Source organism: Nothobranchius furzeri, chromosome 9 (genome assembly GCF_043380555.1).
Source record: "Nothobranchius furzeri strain GRZ-AD chromosome 9, NfurGRZ-RIMD1, whole genome shotgun sequence".
NCBI lineage: Eukaryota > Metazoa > Chordata > Actinopteri > Cyprinodontiformes > Nothobranchiidae > Nothobranchius > Nothobranchius furzeri.
In genome coordinates, this window is record NC_091749.1 from 36,278,549 (window position 1) to 36,298,650 (window position 20,102).

The window sequence follows — 20,102 nt, forward strand, 5'->3', positions numbered from 1 at the left end:
AAATTCAGGAAGTGGGTCCGCAAATCCTGTCGTCTGCTGCTCAACTCTCATGTGGCAATGGTTCACTTCCTGGAAATGGTGCACTGGAGCTTTTTTTCTCCAGACTACACCTACAAGGCATTCATTCCAATTCGAGACCAATGCAAATGTCATGATTAAACAAGTGTTCCACATCTTTAAAGCCATTTTCTGTAGTTTGCATTCAGCCTGAGTAACAGCCCATCTGACTGTGTGAGCTCAGATCAAAGGGTGTTGGGTTTCGTTCTGTTTGGGCTTCAGAGATGCTGATCCAGAGTCCTCTCCTTTTATACTTCATTTTACTGCAGCTATGGGGTGTTTTAACTTAGTCTTTCGTGCTTTCTGAGTCATTTAAAATGACGTTGAGTGTTGTCTTGTCCTTTGGTTAAGATTAACCCTCTCAGGCTCAAAGTAAGTTTTGATAAAAGGACAAACAACTAAGTCCTTCTGGGGTACTTCTGAGTTAAAAAATGCTCATGAAATACGTATGTGGAGTAACCAGGTAGGTAGGTTTTAACTGTTGCTAATCTGCAATGCCTGCCTCCAGAGGGTTAATGTATTCCTCTTGAACACAGTGAGTCATGGTGAGCTGCATTGTGTTTTGAAATCAATTAGGATCGGCCTTGTTAATGGTCCGTGTGTGCCCCAGGACAGGGAACTCAACCGCACATTTACTGACAGAAAACACACTGCTTTCTTAAGTTGTTCAGGGGAAACACACACATGTGATGTTCTGAGGAAACAGCTGAACACAGACCCATCTCTGTGCTTGATGCCTTTAGACTGCAGCTATCTGGAGTCAGCTGTGTTGCTGTGGCGGGTGGGTCTGAGCTGTGAAAGTCCTAATTAAGATTACTAGACCCACATTAACATGCATTGCTGGAGTTTGCCCTACTTGCTGCCTGCTCTAAAGGATCAACAACTACTTAACTCTGCTTCTAAGAATCAGCAAATGCAGGACAAGGTAGATGATGATCAAGCATCCACCATTTTTAAACTTTACTAAGTAAGTGAAAGTAAAATATAGATGTTTTTGTGTCTGTTGTTATTGTTGCCTTTCCCTTTTTTAATTTCATGGCTTGATTTTACATTTGGCATTTAAATGGAAGAAGGATATTATTAGTCCTAATGAGTAGATGGCTTTTATCCCAGATGGCCCTGGAACAATTAACCAATTTATTTTAAAATGTCAGTGTGAGCTCATCTTAATCACAAAGGCTTCTCCAATCTATCAGCAACATGAAACCACTACTTAATAATGAAATAATCAGAAAACACTGGCTTTTGATTGAGCTAACATTGATTATTTTATAGAGTTAAAGGTTACTGACATGTTTTCAATGCATAAGAAGATGTGCTGGAAAATATTGACCAAAATGCACTAAAATATGCGTTTCACGAGTTAGCTTCTAAAATCGTACTTATTTTTAGTTTTGCAAAAAAAAAAGTTTGGTGAGAAATTTGGAAAACGGTGCATTTGTGGATGAATCTAAAGTCATTAGGAGTCAAAGCAATAGACACAAATATTCACTTTTCCTTTAACCCTTTACGTTTCTTGAGACTAATTCGTAGACTTCTCACCATCAGACTCGTTTGGAGACTTTTTGCATTTCCACTCTGACGACACAAACTCCCATAGATGTGAATGCGACTGGAAGTTCTGCCATCTTTGTTTTAAATTAAGCACCACCTCATTAACCTTCTTCCACTGCAGGAGGTGACGACATCGGGAGCCCTCCAATATGAAACGATTGCAGACTCTCTCAACATTTGCATTTCTGTTTAATTCAATTAGATCAATGTTTTGGCCTTTGGGGCATTTTCAGACCTGATCCGATTCCAAAGCAGATCGGGTGTTTGTATAATTGTATTCATTTCATTTACATTAAGTCAATGCGTGTAAACAACACACACTTTGCTTACATAGCATAATGCAGCTCAGTGGCACCAGGAACTGCTGCCTCCGGACTGTTTAGGGTTCATCAAAAAGTATGAACATTTTTGTTTTAATATTTTCAATTTCTTTTTCTTTTCAATTTACAGCAAAAGTCATCTTGTGGTAATTTAAGTTTGGAAGGAGCCAAACAATTAACCTTGAAGAAAGTATGAGGGGAAACAACTCCCCTCTGATAGAACGGGACTTTCAGAACCAATGACAATCTGCTTTGACGGGTTTGGCTCAATAAAAAACAAAGAGCTGAAAGGAGGCAAACTACAAAGTTTACTGAAAATGAAATTCATACATTTCCTACTCTGTATGTCACATATATCTATACACACACACACACACACACACAAACAGTGATACATACCGGTACATACATACGCATTTAACTAGTAACTAACTAAGTGACTAGCTAAGTAAACTGGTATTCTGTTGAAAGACTCTTGTCTGGTCCACCAATGTGCCAGAGGTTGATCTCATCACTTATTTAAACATTTCTGTGCAGCAGCAGATCTCTGAACTCTGGGTTGCTGACACAGGGAGCTGGATTCATCTCCTCCTGCAGCAGTGCAGATATGTTGAAGGCAGTGACTCTTTCTTGAGATGTTCTGTGATAGTCCCTGATGAAACTAGGATGTTTAGACACAATAAAGGTAAAATTAACTGATGTTTTTGATATTTGTTGTGGTCTCTATTAGGAATGAATGTCTTGTAAGTTGTTCTCTGGGGGAATGTGAGTCCATGAATATAAAGTGACAGTGTGATGTAGATCTGTCAGGCTTTTTAAATCGGAGCATCTCCCCATCTATTTCCTATAGGATGCTAATGCAGGAGACAGGAGACCATTTTCATGTTGAACCTGCAGGAAAAACTCATTTTCAAAAATAATAAGTAAAATATGGTTCTCAGTGAACCTGCTCTTTAATTTACTGCAGTGTTCAAATAAAAGAAAAGCCATTTTTCATGAACATTGGAACAGCTGTTGTGCCGTGCAGATCGACACTCACTACAGGGCAGTATAGAAGTGACATCTAGCATGACTGTCCACATGTAGCTAGGTATCTCCCAAAACAACAATATGTTTCTATGATTCAGCTACATGAAAATGCAGATTTATGCCACAAATACTTTTTTTTAAACCAACCAAAGTGAAGTTTTACATTTTCTCCCGTTTGAAAATTTCAGAAATAACCCGACTTTTAGGATTCACGTCACTGTCTGCGACAAAAATGCCCATGTGCGACCTGTGATTACAATACAACATGGATGCCCTCAGAACTGTGCTCGCATTTTCAAACTCCATTTACAGTGATCCCTCGCTACTTCGCGGTTCGTTTATCGCGGACTCACGACTTGGCGGAATTTTTCTTTGGAGCCTTATTCAAGGGAAATTCGCCGATTCGCGGTATTTTTCACCGATTCTCAGTATTTTTCTATGCGAAATATCAAGAAAATCCTGTTTTTTTCATCAATTTCATCATAAAATGCACTTTTTGTAATAAAACTATAAAAAACCAAGTAAAAATACAGTACTATGTAAAGGGAGTGTCTTAAAAGTCTTCGTCTTCGTCTTCGTCTTCCTCCGCTTATCCGGGTCCGGGTCGCGGGGGCAGCATCCCAATTAGGGAGCTCCAGGCTGTCCTCTCCCCGGCCTTGTCCACCAGCTCCTCCGGCAGGACCCCAAGGCGTTCCCGGACCAGATTGGAGATGTAACCTCTCCAACGTGTCCTGGGTCGACCCGGGGGCCTTCTGCCGGCAGGACATGCCCGAAACACCTCCCCGGGGAGGCGTCCAGGAGGCATCCTGACCAGATGCCCAAACCACCTCAACTGGCTCCTTTCGATCCGGAGGAGCAGCGGTTCTACTCCGAGTCCCTCCCGAATGTCCGAGCTCCTCACCCTATCTCTAAGGCTGAGCCCGGCCACCCTACGGAGGAAACTCATTTCGGCCGCTTGTATCCGCGATCTCGTTCTTTCGGTCATTACCCAAAGCTCATGACCATAGGTGAGGATTGGGACGTAGATCGACCGGTAAATCGAGAGCCTGGCTTTCTGGCTCAGCTCCCTCTTCCCCACGACAGATCGGCTCAGCGTCCGCATCACTGCAGACGCCGAACCAATCCGCCTGTCGATCTCCCGATCCCTCCTACCCTCACTCGTGAACAAGACCCCGAGATACTTAAACTCCTCCACTTGAGGTAGGACCTCTCCCCCGACCCGGAGGTGGCAAGCCACCCTTTTCCGGTCGAGTTTTAAAAGTCTGAATGCTGAATACGTACCTGTTAAATAAATACTGTAAACATGGTGTCCCTACTTCGCGGATTTTCACCTATCGCGGCCAGGTCTGGAACGCATCTACCGCGATAAACGAGGGATCACTGTAACTAGTAGTTAAACTAGTTAACTAAATTTAAGAGCAATTACCTCCTTATCGGTCCACACAAACGAGCTAGGCACCGTGTTTCATGTTTTGTTGAAGTTGAGCAGGAAGACGAAACGGATAGGATTTAGGAGAACTACTGCCGCCTACAGGTCTGGCATGCCTATTAACGTGGATCGAGGTTTTGTCTAAAAATGAGGTGGTGCGGACGCTATTTTTTTAGGCGAGCAGACATTCGTTTTAAAACCTGGCCACATGTGGACAAGGCCTTACTTAGAAATGTTGATACGAGTGCATTTCTTTCTTTCTGCCTTCATTTTTCCAGAACTGTTCCAGCTAACAGGGACGTGGCTGTGAGAATCGACCGTCAGTATCAGATTAAATTCTGAAAACTGAGTAAAATCGCAGGCACATCCTGACCTGATTCGTATGCTGTTGGGAGTGCCAGGTTGCTGTGAGCAACAGTGAGTCAGAGCCACACCACTGGGTGTCAAACCAAACCAGCTTCTGGTGTCTCCATGACAAGATTACCACATCAAATGTGAGGGCAGTCTCCAGCAGTGGCATCCTGTTATTACAGGCCCTTTCATGTCCCTGTTAAGACCCGAGGCTTCACTGTAAAGCACGCTCTCCCCAATTCTCCAATGTATCTAGGACACGAGGAGTGTTCTCTGTGTGTCGCTGTGCCTTGCTGTGTGTTCACTTATGTCTAGTTGTAGATTAGTGTGTGGGTGCTGTCAGGATTCTATCTTTTATGGCCTTTGCCGCTGTCTGCACGTTCAGAATAAATGAACAGGATGTTGTTTATAAGAGTATTTTTTTCATGATGCTCTCAATCAGATTACTGTTGGTGCTGAGGAATAGAAACAAGCTGGGTTACTGAGGAGGGCGTGAAAACATGAGTGTCTGGATGCACGGATTCCTTCCTCCATTGGAAATGCACCGTGCTTTGACAGATAACTGACATGTGCTCCGCTGTTTCTGTGATTCACATCTTTCACTCAGTGTTGCAGTTTTCCGATCTGATGGATGCAGATGTGTCGTCTCATAGATTGGTTTGGCTTCTGACAGAAGACTGATAGTGATCAGAGCGTTCCAGTCCCAGATGTAGAACTCCAGAGTGGAACAGTGCATATCAGTGGTGGCCAGAGGTTTTTCATTTTCATTATTTATAAGCCATTCATATCGGCTGACTGTTTAAAAATTATTTTTGGGAAATAAACAGCAAATAAAATCTTGTGGAGCATGTTGTAAATGGCATCAATAATGCAGAGATCAGCTTCTACAAAGGTTTTATGGTAGCATTAAAAACACTGATGTGCTAATCATATAAAAACACATTTTGACATAATTGGTGTAAACCGCGCTGAGAAGGCAGTGGTTTTACAATAACTAAAAATGGTTCTCTCACACCTTATTAGGTGTGTTTCCTCAGGGTAAATTCTGGCACGATGAAAGTGACCAGGAGATAAAATGGCCTGGTCCTCTCAGCTGCTGTGTCTCCATACAAATTCTGCCTTTTGGGGTCTTTGCCAAGATGTCAGCATTTTGTGGCTGCTTCAGCAGTGAGTGATGTCACTGATCAGTGCTAAAAAGCATCCACAGTAACATTACTAACAGTAAATGTTTTATTCTGTCAAAGTACAGCATAATTTAATCCATCTTTTGTGTTTTCCTACTGCGTGTTTCATCTTATTGCATTATTAGGTTCTTTTTTAACACAGGAAAGGTTGTTTTACCTTTTTTTGCTGACAGTCATGACCTGTCCTGCGGTCTTCTTCAGAGCTAGCCGCTAATGGCTTCTCCATTTTTCCGCAGGCAGCAGAGTACGTGTCGCCCTCTGCTGCTCGCACTCTCTTTGCCGATGACACAGCCCCATGCATGATCCAATATGTAGACCACATCATCTCTGTTCATGGTTGTGTGTCTACATCTCCTTATTTCTATGAAACAGGGAGCCTAAGTCTCTTCCCTTTCCAGCCGGCTCATGGGTCCCCATAACAACAAAAAAATGAATGCAAGTCAGCGGGGCTAAAAGAGCTATTTTCTAATCCGCTTTGCCTCAGCCCCTTGAACTTACGTATGTTGTACCGCAGTTTAAATGAAAGCGAATGATGGGTGTTTCGACCACACCTGTCGTGTACTTTGAGATTCGTCAGCTTGTAAAAGTTCGTAATTAGCATGACTACAAACCAGACATTGGCAGGTTGCATGTATGACGTCACCACATAATCTCCTCTCCCCCAACGTAGCTGCTACTTCCCAAATTACCAGATTTATGGTGGTTCTTTTCTCCTGAAGGAAGGATTTTAAGTTCCCTGAACTCACAGCCCTTTTCCTTCTGTTTTTCTCCCTCTGTTTCACACAAAAACCTAAAATAACATTTCCCCCGTTCGAAAATAATCACGTTGTACGTATCAAAATGCGTATTTAAAATTCACAGACATCATATGTGAAATCCATGGCACATAACAAGCAGAATTAGAAAATAGTGTTTTTAGCCTCATTGACTTGCATTCATTTTTCTTTCGGGGACCCATGGTCCAGAAGTAGAGGGGCGTGACTTAGGCTCCCTATAAGGTTAGGTCTGAAGAAGACTGCAAGAGCGATTGAAAGTTTCAGCAAGAAAGGTAAAACAACCTTTCCTGTTGTGAAAAAAGAACCTAATAATGCAGTCGGAATTTCCAAGTTCCGAGGAGAACGCAAACGCACCATTAGCTGATTGCATTGTTAATGTTAGCTAAAATATCAAGCTATCTTTATCTCAAACAGTTTATTCATCTGCTGGAGCAGATTAAGACGATGATACCTCACTTAGATCATTGGCGATGTTGTCATCATCAGCCAGTCACCAGCATTTAGTGACGTGACCCAAACTTTAGAAGCTTCCTGTCTACCATGATGCTTGCTCCGGTTACAGCTCACCCACAGCGACTGACGACATCACGCTCCTGTGCTGCTGTCTATCTTGGTAAATTGCTGTCTCACAAGTTCTTGTTGATGAAGGACAGGTACTGAAACAAGGCACTGTTTCATATCACATGAATCGATCCTCGGTAGGTACCACGGAATTTGGTCAGTGCCATAAAAAGTACCGAATTCTGTACTCATCCCTATACTTACCCCTTACCCTTACCCAGAAAACAAATTTCCAGTAGTGGAAACATGCCTATAGACTGATTTGTCCAAAAGGAAACAACTAATCACCTTCAAAATGCTTCAAGAACATGATGTCAAGCAGACAATGTTAATGATGATAAATTGTTAATTGGTGTTACACTTAAAGTAACTTTTAAAGGAACACCTGCCGTATCTTTTCCCTTTACAATAAAGCTTTGTACGTCCTATATGGAAGAATAACCTCTGTGCATGTGTTGCGAAATTAAGATTGTCTAACATCAATAGGTTTCTGACAACAGCAACAGCTTCCCGACTCATCATAAAGTCTTTATTAGAGCAGGGAAGAAAATTCCCTCCTTAAAACCCAGGGAGACAAAAGGAGGAGCGGTGTAGTGACTTCAGAGTGATCTGCAGGTGGAGGACGTGAACCGAAGGTTGCAACAGCAGAATTACAAAGGGCAGCAATGGGATTATAATTCTACAACTGGATTATAAAAGGATCAAAAAGTAATGCAGAACAAGAACTTCGTAAAAGACAAACAAAGAAATTATTCCAAAACTTTGAAAAGGATGTATTTGAAGATATTTAACATGCTTTGATTAAAGGTTATTGCACAACACTTCCCCCCTCAAAGAGAGGGCTGTCTCAGTGGAGCAGCAGCGATATGGGGTGGGCGGTTTCCACTCCTCACACCACTACCTCTTCCCGGGGGAGTCGCACCTATGCTCCTTTGCTCTACCTTGGCATTTATTGAGCTTAAAATACGTGGGATGAAATGTCAGCTGACCAGGATTCTCTGGTTTCTGACACCACAATGCAACCACATCAGTTTGATCCGTTCAGAAGCAGCACCCATCAGGTGGTGGATGTTCCTGGTAGGAGTATAGAATTAAATGACTATTTCAGAGTCTTCTGCAGACTTAGTGGTATATTATTTTCGTATAAATACAACAGGAAGACATGCTTAGCTTCAGCCATGGTAACCTGTCTTGGCTGTATTCATGTGTCATGGTGTGTGAGGATTCCTCATGTTTACACTCAGTGCTTGGGTTAACACAACAGGCTCTGTCAGCTGTACATAATGAGAATAACTGCATTGGACAGAAGGTAAGCTGCCATCATTTATGTTTTGGTAATGACAGGAAGCTTGTCATCCACGCACCCATGCAGCTGCTGGTTGTGTTTTACAACAGTTTTGACATCTTGGCATTAATAACGTGATGGTTAGCAGTAATGTTATCATTTCACAAAGTAGCAAAAAAGATTTCTCTAACCCCACACTGGTTTTGCTATCACTTTTTTATTTTTATTTTTTCATTTCACCTTTTTGTAGGAGAACACAAACTTTAAAACACCACTGAGAATTTCTAAACACTCATTTGACACTCAGGGTTTCCATGATTTCATATCAGAGTGTCATGAAAGTTCCATAAAAACATCCAAACATCAACATTGATTTTATGACCGACTCTGAAAGGGAAGTGCGCTCACTTGTTCCAGGGCTTTCACCTCTTGTTTTCAATTTGATCATTTCTGAGTTTGTGTGTCAGCGGATTAATCGTCATGTCTCATGAGCACGCTCCATCTGTTCATCAGGCCTCTCGACCAGCTGAGAGAGAGAGAAGAAACAAATACAACTCATTGGTTTGTGTCTGTCACTTCTCAGTACTGAATCGGTTTTAGGTAAAACATGAGAAACTATTACTAAAGCTTGTTTGTCTGTTCGGTTTTGGCATTTGGACCTAAAATCTAACCCCAGTAAACTCTTATGTGGATCAAAGGCTTCAGCTGGAGCAGCGGTGATTATTTTAATCAGGAGGGCCCATCTCTAAAAGTGAAAAACTACAGATACGTTGGCTTACTTTGAGAACTCAGCACAACTACAACTATTACAGATGCAGGCGTTGGGCACTGCATTCACTCAGATGTTATTTCTCCAAAATATGTGGCAGTAAATTGTAAAAGACAGATATGTTTCAGCCTATGCTTTTCAGAGCCTTGAACAATTCACTACCTGAAATTGGTTAGGGTCCAAAACAATTTACAGGAAGAATTGCAACACTGCTGAAAGGAATAGAATTTCACAGAGAAGGTTATGGTCCATCTACAAAAGGCATTCTCACCAAAACACACACACACACACACACACACAATGAATATGTTGCAGTTCATGGGTTCAGTTCATGGTTTTGGTTTCCGTGGGAGCCAACTAGAATAGTAAATATAGTAAATTACAGGTCCTTCTCAAAAAAATTGCATATTGTGATGAAGTTCATTATTGTCTGTAATGTACTGATAAACATTAGACTTTCATATAAATTAGATTCGTTACACACAACTAAAGTATTTCAAGCTTTTATTGTTTCTAATATTGATGATTTGGGCATACAGCTCATGAAAACCCTAAATTCCTAGTATGTAAAGTACGTAACTAAAGGTCTAAAGAACATTCACAGTGGGTTAAGTGTCTTGCCCAATGACACAGTGACTACAGACTGAGCAGGGTTTTGAACCTACAACTTTCCAATTCCAATTCTGATTTTCGTTTATAGCTTTGATTTCATATAAATAAAAATATTTCTGATAACTGAGAATCAATCCCAACTAGGGCTGGACAATAATTCAATAATTCAATATCGATAGACATGTGGTGCGATAGAAAAAAAATGGGTCAATAAAACTTCAGTAAAAAAGTTTCCTTTTTTCATTTTAACCTATCAGGTAGCAGCATACTAGTCTTACTCCTAACCAATCAAAACCACAGACTCAGGCTCACTACTTCACCAGGCCCTCCCATTCTCACGCCCAAACAGAGCATGAGCCAGCAAGATGTCTCAGCGAGAAGAGGCGGAGAAAAATAAAAATACCAAAACACAGTATAACAAATGGTTATCGATATATTTTTTTCTATACTGTCCAGCCCAAATCCCAACTTCTCTAGAACACAGGTGCCCAAAATGTTAGAGCCACATTGTTTTTGTTTTTACCTGCTCATCATGAGAGGAATCTACAGGCTGTCTTTTCTGGCCCCTTGAAAAGAGGAAGCATGCATAACAGCAGGGAGACAAACAGCATCCATTCATTTTCTTAAGCCGCTTTTCCATGCAGGCCACAGGGGACTGGTGGATGAACGTCACTAAAAGACAAGCATTTTAAAGGATGAATGCGGTTCTCTCATCTAAACTTGAGGACCCCCTACTGTCCACACTTCTCGTTGAATGTTTTAAAACCTGTTTGTTTCTTGTCTGGAGGTGATTGGACCACTGAGATTTTATTATCTCCAATGTAAAGCCCCCAAACTGAATTAAGGCCAAATCAATGGAGCAGTCCTAACCATTAACACTAAAGTGGCAAACAGTGAATCAAACAGAGAAACAGGTTTGACACATTTGCTATAATCCAGACTCAGTTCTGGCTTTCCTGCAACACATTTGGTTTTTAAGCTACGTTGCCCAGCTGGAGAGTGCTAAAGAGTGTTTGGCTGAAGACTTCGTGTTATTTTTTTTGTCATTTTTTTAAGGGGAGGGGACAGAAATCCACACTGAACACATATTTTTCTGTGTATTTTTGTATGCATTTAAAATGATCCGTATTAAATACTTATAATAAAACAGGTCACACACTTGTTCATGCCCCCTAAACCCCTGCTCCTGCAGAGGCACTCACTCTCACACAAACACACACTTACTCACCTTACCTCAAAAAAACGAACTCACACTGGTGTTTTCTCGCTATACTGCTATGCTATGCCAATTTTCTTACAGCAATTGATTGTTTTTGATGTTTCTTTTATTTTGTGCATCTGATCGTTAATATTTATCTTATTGTTAAATGCATAGATAGCGTTTTTGTATTTTGTATTTTAGCCAAGAACTACCCGAAACATTTTCTACATATGCATGACAATAAAGAACTCCCATTCACTTATTCTTTTCATAAAACATGAATCAAGTTAAATAGTTGTTTGTGCATTTATAAATAATATTTTAGTAGAAGTCAAAGTCAGTTTAATGAGGATAAAATGCAAATCAAATTTGACTGAAACCGTATTTTTAGCTTGTAGGTTACAAATTATTTAACTAGTCTGTGGTAGAAAAAAAATTCTGGCGCATATTCTACACCGTCAAATATCTCACCCTTTAGTAAGAGTTTTTTGTCTGATTGTCAGCAACTGTGTCACAGTGACAATGCATCACCAAAAAGAAACACAATGTGCCTCTGTGTGACACGTCTGCATGTTTTTTGTTTTCTTCCTCTTGTTTGCTAATCACCCGCTCAAACTTCTCGCCGAGCCCAGATGGAATCAGTCGGGGGTTGCCACTTATGCCAAATATCAGATTTGAAACCTCAAATCTGTCTTGTATGAATCAGAGATGAACAGAATACGGATGGAAGTGGACAAAAAGAGTGAAATGAAAAAAGAAAACAGCACTTCTCTCCAGACGGAATAAAAGAACAGAAGGGCTCTTGCAATGATACAATACATAAATCTCTAAAATCCCAATGTGCCACAGTACTAATACAGATGGTTGTGTCCTGTTTATTGTTTATCTGCTCTATTTTTTATTATGATTATTTACATGACCTTTTTATTTAATTGTTCACATTTAATTTGCTGCATTTGAGAAAATTAGAACTTTAATTTAGTTTTTCCTCCTTCTTCTCTTCACTGTTTTGGCCAATGGCAGGTGATTGACATCAAAGAGAAGTTGAAGGAGTCCAAGAGGTTCTGGTCTAAATTGCCAGATGACATCTGTGCCGAAGGCAAACTCACAGAGTCTGATGAGGAGCAGTGCTGGAACAGCCACACGAAGGGCAGGTGAGGACTTGATAACCGCAGCAAAAAAGTCACACAGCTTTCCTGTTATCACATTTTGCCTGCCAGGGATTAAAATAACCACACTGTGTTCACAGATTAACGGTCTCTCTGTAAGCACAATGGCTGGTACTGATATGGAGAAGTTCTGCTGTATATAATCTCCAAGCCTCTAATACTCTGAGGAATGTGGAGCTTCAAACGCTTCTTGTCACCAGTCCAGCTTGTAAAGTAACCACGAGTCTCAGTTGATTGGTCAGGAAGTCGTTCTCTCTGACAGTGAACTGGAGAGGCTGGCATTCAGTGCTTTGAGGTTCTCCAAGAAAAAAAAAGTCGCCAGATGGTCCAATAAAAGATACATGCTGGTGCCAGTACCATTTTTAAGCACCTCTTTAAATCCGGTAGGTGAATGGATAATTTAACACAAGTCAAACTGTGGTAGGGATGTTTTCCTAAAACATCTGTTTCTTCTGTTAAATGCAGACAATAATCTACTTTCTTTGTAATAAAGTCATCACTGAAACAGGAATGAATGATTATATCATGTGTATTAATGAACAGCAAGAGGAGAGAACAGCAGAACCAACATATAAAGTTGTGACTTGTTTTTTTAGAGAAGCATTACAGTTAATCAGCTTCAAGCATATTAGGAGCTTTTTTGTGAAACATAATCATTAATCCTAATTATATGGTCACGTTAACCCTCTGTGATTAGAAAGAGTAGTTCTTGTAAATCTTTCTAATATTAGTTGGCCTAATTTGTAACCCATAATCCTGGCACCGATGATTAAGGCTTGTTTCTTAATTCTCAGATTCTTGTGAAAGTTATTTTCTCTGATCACCTTTGATATTTTTATTTATTTATTTATTTTCTGCTGAGGAAATGTGTTCAAATCAATCCTTTTATTTTAGGTGTTGCCAGAAAAACCTGCATATTCTTTCCACTTGGATAGATTTTGCACTGTATTTTTGTGTTTTATGGCATTAATCTTGCGTAATAATACAAACCCTTAAAAAAATGTGTTCCTATCAGTGCTTTTTGGAAAGAATCGCTCTGGCTTCTGTACCCAAAAACTAACTGTGTGAAAGTGAGGAAACTAAAGATTTTGTATTTTGAGAAAAGCACAGAATGAGGCTGAGGGTCCAGAGGTTTGATCTGTGTGTGTGTGTGTGTAGATTGAGAAAGCAGGCTGGCACGGGAGTGGGGGAGATGCTGGAGGACCTGGAGAACAGGAGAGCAGCTTCATTCAAACATACCAAAGAAAAATAGTTCAAGAAATAAATGTAATTTGAATCTGGTGTTACTCAACTGGTGCAAACACACTAACAACAACAGAAAAATATATGGTGGTTGCACCAAGAGGGACTCTGGGATGAAGTCTAAACAGAAGGACATAACAAACATGAGGGGCAAGCGGGTGGGAAGTACAAAAAGTACACGAATCCAGACAAAAATACTCACTTGCAAACTTTTATCTGTCCGTATAGCCTGTGAGCTAATACACGTATAGCCTGTGAGCTAATACACTTATACAACATGAAATTTAGAGTTTACATTAGAGCTGGGCAATAAATGAAATATGGATCGTTATGGAAATTTCTGACTCTAATAGAGATAACTTTTCTCATGTCAAAAAGATGTGTGTAGGTTGGCAACACGCATGTCCCTTTAAGGAGCTGTAACACTGTGAGTCACGTAATACATGCGACAGCCCCAACTTTTGTTTCTGCGCATACCTGTAGTTATCGTCCAGTCGTCGTTATCCAGGTGAAATTCTCAGTATATCGTGATACGGATTTTAGGCCATATCGCCCAGCCGTAGTTTTTATGTTGTAATTTACACTCATGTTGTTAAACTAAAACGCGAGACATGAAGCTAGACTACACCCTAACCGCTGTGAATTTTGAGTTCCTGCTCTGTCGTCTTCCTCTGCTTAATAAAGCAGGTTTTCAGCCAAAGAAAAAGATAAGACCAGAGTCAACATTATGTCTGACTTTCCAAACAGAAGTAAAAGTCCTGATGAGTTATCTGCACCCTCAGATTTAGGCTTTTCTTTTAGTCTTGGATCAGGTGTTGTTTGTCTGAGAGACAGTGGCTTTGAGTCAGCACCCAGTCGTGACTCTGGAAGCTTCCAGTCCCGCCATGTTAAATCTAAACCTTTGGACTGTTTGGTTCACTGCAAGCTCAAATTACTAGTTGCAATTTAAGACATTTGGGACCAAATGGCAACACTTTATTGATGTTACTTGATAACTTATAAACAGTCGCTGACTACTGCATTAGTTTGACTTCCTTTTGGACTTCAGAACCAGTTTTTACTTAATTTTTTTAAAGATATGATTGTTTCTCGTGCTGGCTGAGTGTGAAAATAGTCTTCAGTCCCTTTTTCCTGCATTAGCTGCTGAAAGAAAATAGATGGAGAAACACTGGGGTCAGAAAACCTCACACAGATCTATGTCACATTGAAAAATGTCACGTTCATGGACTCACTCATGTTGGCTCTCGACAAGAGGAGGCTGTTGTTGATTAAGCGGCAACCAGAGAGTAGAGTGCCTCTCGGCTAGTAGAAACTAACCGTTAGCATTATCACCCCTACATCATTGCAGAACTCCTTCAGGCTCGTGTTTTTGTGGAGCGAACTGAGGCAGCAGAATAGGGGCATTTGCTGTTGGCCAATCAGAGGCAGGATTTTTCCATATCATGAATATTAATGAGAGCTACCCCTTTACAGATCATCCTTTGATGGTACTCTAGAGATGGTTGTGGGTTAAAATCCCAGTATATCAAGCAGTCCCTGAAATATGCTGACCAGCATTCATATCACATTCAAAATCACCTTAATCACCTTTCATCTCCATTTTGATTCTCTGTTTGAACTTTGGTAAGTCGTCTTCATCATGCCTGGAAGTCTAATGGTACCTGTAAATGACCTGTATTTGATATAGCGCCTTCTAGAGGCCCCCCCCCCCCCAAGGCACCTTACAACACAGTCATTCACCCATTCACACACACATTCACACACTGGTGGGGATGAGCTACAATGTAGCCACAGCTGCCCTGGGGCGCACTGACAGAGGCGAGGCTGCCGTACACAGGCACCACCGGTCCCTCCGACCACCACCAGCAGGCAAGGGGGGCTAAGTGTCTTGTCCAATGACAGCGGCTAACTGAGCTGGGCTCGAACCTGCAACCTTCCGATTACGGGGCGAGCACTTTGCCACCGTCACAATGGAGTTAATCTTCTGCTATGTGATTGGCTCATTAACTATTTATGCTAACAAAGAGCTGCAAGTATGTACTTAAAACAAAGAGCTACGGGGGACAGGAGCTTTTCTGGTCGCAGTCTCCCAGGAGTCCCTGCGCTCTGGGGTAGCTCCTGGATCTCTGAGACTTGGAGCTCCCTCCATCTCCTACACATCTTTGGGGGGCAGATCTGTGGCCCCTCACACTCCATTGGACGCTCCTATAGAGAAACCTTACATATACAAGCACAGGTACACACACAGGTGCTCACATGGTGCTCTCATAAGTATGGACTTGGGGACGTTCAACACATGTCAGCTGTGGTTGGCACTTGATGCACTGTGATTTATTATCATGATTGTTCAGTAAAACAATGTTAATTTTATATTTCCTCATCAGGTTGATGCAGTGATAGCTTGCTCCTGATGTATTGTTGTGTGTCCCTTTTCTTTTTTTCTGTCTCCTTCTGCAGGTCTAGAAGCAGACTCTTGTTCATCATTGATTGTTTTTGTGGAACCCCCCCCCCCACCCCCCCCCCCCCACACACACACACACACACACACCTTTTGTCTCTTCCTTTCCCTTTCACCTCTGACTCTGTGTCTGGTCGGAATTACAAGCATTCAAAAGACAATAATAAACTTTTAAGTATCAGGCGTGACATTAAAAGCAGACGCTTTAATGCTCCACCTGAGAGTAAATCTGTAAGGCTTGTCACCAGCATCCAGACATTAATTCTGTTTGCTTCACAGGCAGACAGGACATAGGAAAATAAATAAATAAGTTAATTAATTAATTATTTTTAAAAAGGGGCCACGAGTGAATGGCCTTAACAATTGTGAAGCCAATTTTAAAAGTGTTGGCAACCTACTGATAGTTGTTGGTGCATCATTTTGCTTTGTCACTATTTCCAGATATTTCCCTGAAGTAGTAAAGGAGGGTTTAACAAATCAGATGAGCAACCCAGAGGTGGATGTGGACATCACCAGACCTGACACACTGATTCGGCAACAGATCATGGCTCTACGAGTCATGACCAACAAGTTAAAGAATGCCTACAACGGAAATGACATCTACTTCCAGGACTCCAGTAAGTTCTCCGACCTCCAGGTGTACTGATGTACAGATAAGGAGGCTGGAAAAAGTTTTTCTTATTTCTGTCTTTCACTGCATGTTGGTTTTGATTTGGACCTCAAAACAAACAGCATCCACACAGTCACAGATAGTAGATCTCATTTGTCATTCATGTTGGAGCTTGTCACCAACACCAGTGGGTTTTCAGTGTAGCACCGAGGCAAGACTGACATTATTAGGAGAATAAATAGCTCAAGGTGTGGAGACACAAGCAGTGATCGACAGCCAAGTCTACGTTTAAGAAGATGTACATCTCAAATGCTGTCATGACAGAAACAATCATTTTGAATTCTGCTGATCTGTTTGAGCTGAGAAGATGGAAATAAAGCTCGGAGGCTCAAACAGAAAGGTGTGGCTGCATAAAATCCCCCTCTACAATATTATGTTTTCTATTATTTTTTATATTTACACCCAGCAGCAAAAAAAGGAGCTAATTGAATGAGAAAAGCATAATTCATTTGTCGTATTATGTGCTTTGTTAACTACATGTCACCTTTCTCAGCACATTATCTATAACCACAATTTTCAGCATTTGTGCATAAAAACAATTATGCTTTTATTTAATGTTTTTTAGACTGATCTTCACTGCAGGACTTAATTAAATTGTCCTGAATACCAGATTTCTTGTCACATTTGTGGTTATTTTTTAAATGCAATTTGTCCTCACTGAACAAAAACAAACAGATAAACTCCTTCTGAGTTACATTTAGAAATAAACAGGTTCATTAAAGTCAGAACAAAATAATTGTTTTCTTGTGTCAGGGTTTTGATTGGAAAATTAGAAGTATAGGCTTTATGACTTGTACTTTTTCAACTAACCATATTATGCTTGATTTTGGTTAAATTGTAGAATTATTATTAGAGTTAATGATTCAGAAAAGGGCAGAATGCCTTCTCCGGGTCAGGGACGAGGTCCTGCCCCAAGTGGAGGAGTTTAAGTATCTCGGGGTCTTGTTCACGAGTGAGGGAAAACTGGAGCATGAGATCGATAGGCGGATAGGTGCTGCATCTGCAGTGATGCGGTCGTAGTACCGGTCTGTCATGGTGGAGAGAGAGCTGAGTCAGAAGGCGAAGCTCTCGATTTACCAGTCGATCTACGTTCCTACCCTCACCTATGGTCATGAGTTTTGGGTAGTGACCGAAAGAACGAGATCGTGGATACAAGCGGCCGAAATGAGTGTTCTCCGTGGAGTGGCTGGGCTCTCCCTTAGAGATAGGTTGAGAGGCTCGGTCATTCGGGAGGGGCTCGGAATAGATTCGCTGCTCCTCCACATCGAGAGGAGCCAGTTGAGGTGGCTCGGATATCTGGTCAGGATGCCTCCTGGACGCCTCCCTGGTGAGGTTTTCCAGGCACGTCCAACTGGGAGGAGACCTAAAGGGAGACCCAGGACATGCTGGACGGACTATGTCTTCCCTCTCCCTCAAGTGGCTGGGGAGAGGGAAGTCTGGGCCTCTCGACTTAGGCTACTGCCCCCGTAACCCGACTCTGGATAAGCGGATGAAAATGTATGGATGTATGGATTATTACAGATATTAGCAAATTTCTCTTTCTTTACAAATAAATGTACTTGTGGGTAATGCATACATGCAAGGCTGTAAAATATAGTATATATATATATATATATATATATATATATATATATATATATATATATACATATATTTACAGTGGGGGCAAAAAAGTATTTAGTCAGCCACCGATTGTGCAAGTTCTCCCACTTAAAATGATGACAGAGGTCAGTAATTTACATCATAGGTACACTTCAACTGTGAGAGACAGAATATGAAAAAAAATCCATGAATTCACATGGCAGGATTTTTAAAGAATGTATTTGTAAATCAGGGTGGAAAATAAGTATTTGATCACTTCAAACAAGGAAAATCTCTGGCTCTCACAGACCTGTAACATCTTTAAGAAGCTTTTCTGTCCTCCACTCGTTACCTGTATTAATGGCACCTGTTTGAACTCATTATCTGTATAAAAGACACCCGTCCACAGCCTCAAACTGTCAGACTCCAAACTCCACTATGGCCAAGACCAAAGAGCTTTCGAAGGACACCAGTAAAAGAATTGTAGACCTGCACCAGACTGGGAAGAGTGAATCTACAATAGGCAAGCAGCTTGGAGTGAAAAAAATTCAACTGTGGGAGCAATTATCAGAAAATGGAAGACATACAAGACCACTGATAATCTCCCTCGATCTAAGGCTCCACGCAAGATCTCATCCCGTGGGGTCAAAATGATCATGAGAACGGTGAGCAAGAATCCCAGAACCACACGGGGGGACCTGGTGAATGACCTGCAGAGAGCTGGGACCACAGTAACAAAGGTCACCATCAGTAACACACTACAGCGGCATGGAATCAAATCCTGCAGTGCCAGACGTGTTCCGCTGCTGAAGCCAGTGCATGTCCAGGCACGTCTGAAGTTTGCCAGAGAGCACATGGATGATACAGCAGAGGATTGGGAGAATGTCATGTGGTCAGATGAAACCAAAGTAGAACTTTTTGGTATAAACTCAACTCGTCGTGTTTGGAGGAAGAAGAATACTGAGTTGCATCCCAAGAACACCATACCTACTGTGAAGCATGGGGGTGGGAACATCATGCTTTGGGGCTGTTTTTCTGCTAAGGGGACAGGACGACTGATCCGTGTTAAGGACAGAATGAATGGGGCCATGTATCGTGAGATTCTGAGCCAAAACCTCCTTCCATCAGTGAGAGCTTTGAAGATGAAACGTGGCTGGGTTTTCCAACACGACAATGATCCCAAACACACCGCCCGGGCAACAAAGGAGTGGCTCCATAAGAAGCATTTGAAAGTCCTGGAGTGGCCTAGCCAGTCTCCAGACCTCAACCCCATAAAAAATCTGTGGAGGGAGTTGAAAGTCCGTGTTGCTCGGCGACAGCCCCAAAACATCACTGCTCTCGAGAAGATCTGCATGGAGGAATGGGCCAAAATACCAGCTACTGTGTGTGCAAACCTGGTAAAGACCTATAGTAATCGTTTGGCCTCTGTTATTGCCAACAAAGGTTATGTTACAAAGTATTGAGTTGAATTTTTGTTATTGACCAAATACTTATTGTCCACCCTGATTTACAAATACATTCTTTAAAAATCCTACCGTGTGAATTCATGGATGTTTTTTCACATTCTGTCTCTCACAGTTGAAGTGTACCTATGATGTAAATTACTGACCTCTGTCATCATTTTAAGTGGGAGAACTTGCACAATCGGTGGCTGACTAAATACTTTTTTGCCCCACTGTATATATACACACACACACAAACACATACACACACATATACATACATATATATATATATATATATATATATATATATATATATATATAGAGACACACACATACATACTGATTTACTCATGTTTGCGCATGTGCACAATTTGCTATATATTTAACTCCATACATTTTAAGTAGAGAT

General features: G+C 41.2%; 1 protein-coding gene across 2 annotated transcripts in view; it reads left to right on the forward strand.

Moving 5' to 3' along the window:
- Positions 1-20,102, forward strand: part of gpc6a (glypican 6a) — a 290,648-nt gene that overhangs the window by 265,694 nt on the left and 4,852 nt on the right. For both annotated transcript variants that reach the window (XM_054731829.2, XM_054731830.2), the window contains 2 exons: positions 12,152-12,282; positions 16,439-16,614. In XM_054731829.2, coding sequence (XP_054587804.2) covers positions 12,152-12,282; positions 16,439-16,614 — 307 coding nt within the window. The remainder of the gene's footprint in view (positions 1-12,151; positions 12,283-16,438; positions 16,615-20,102) is intronic.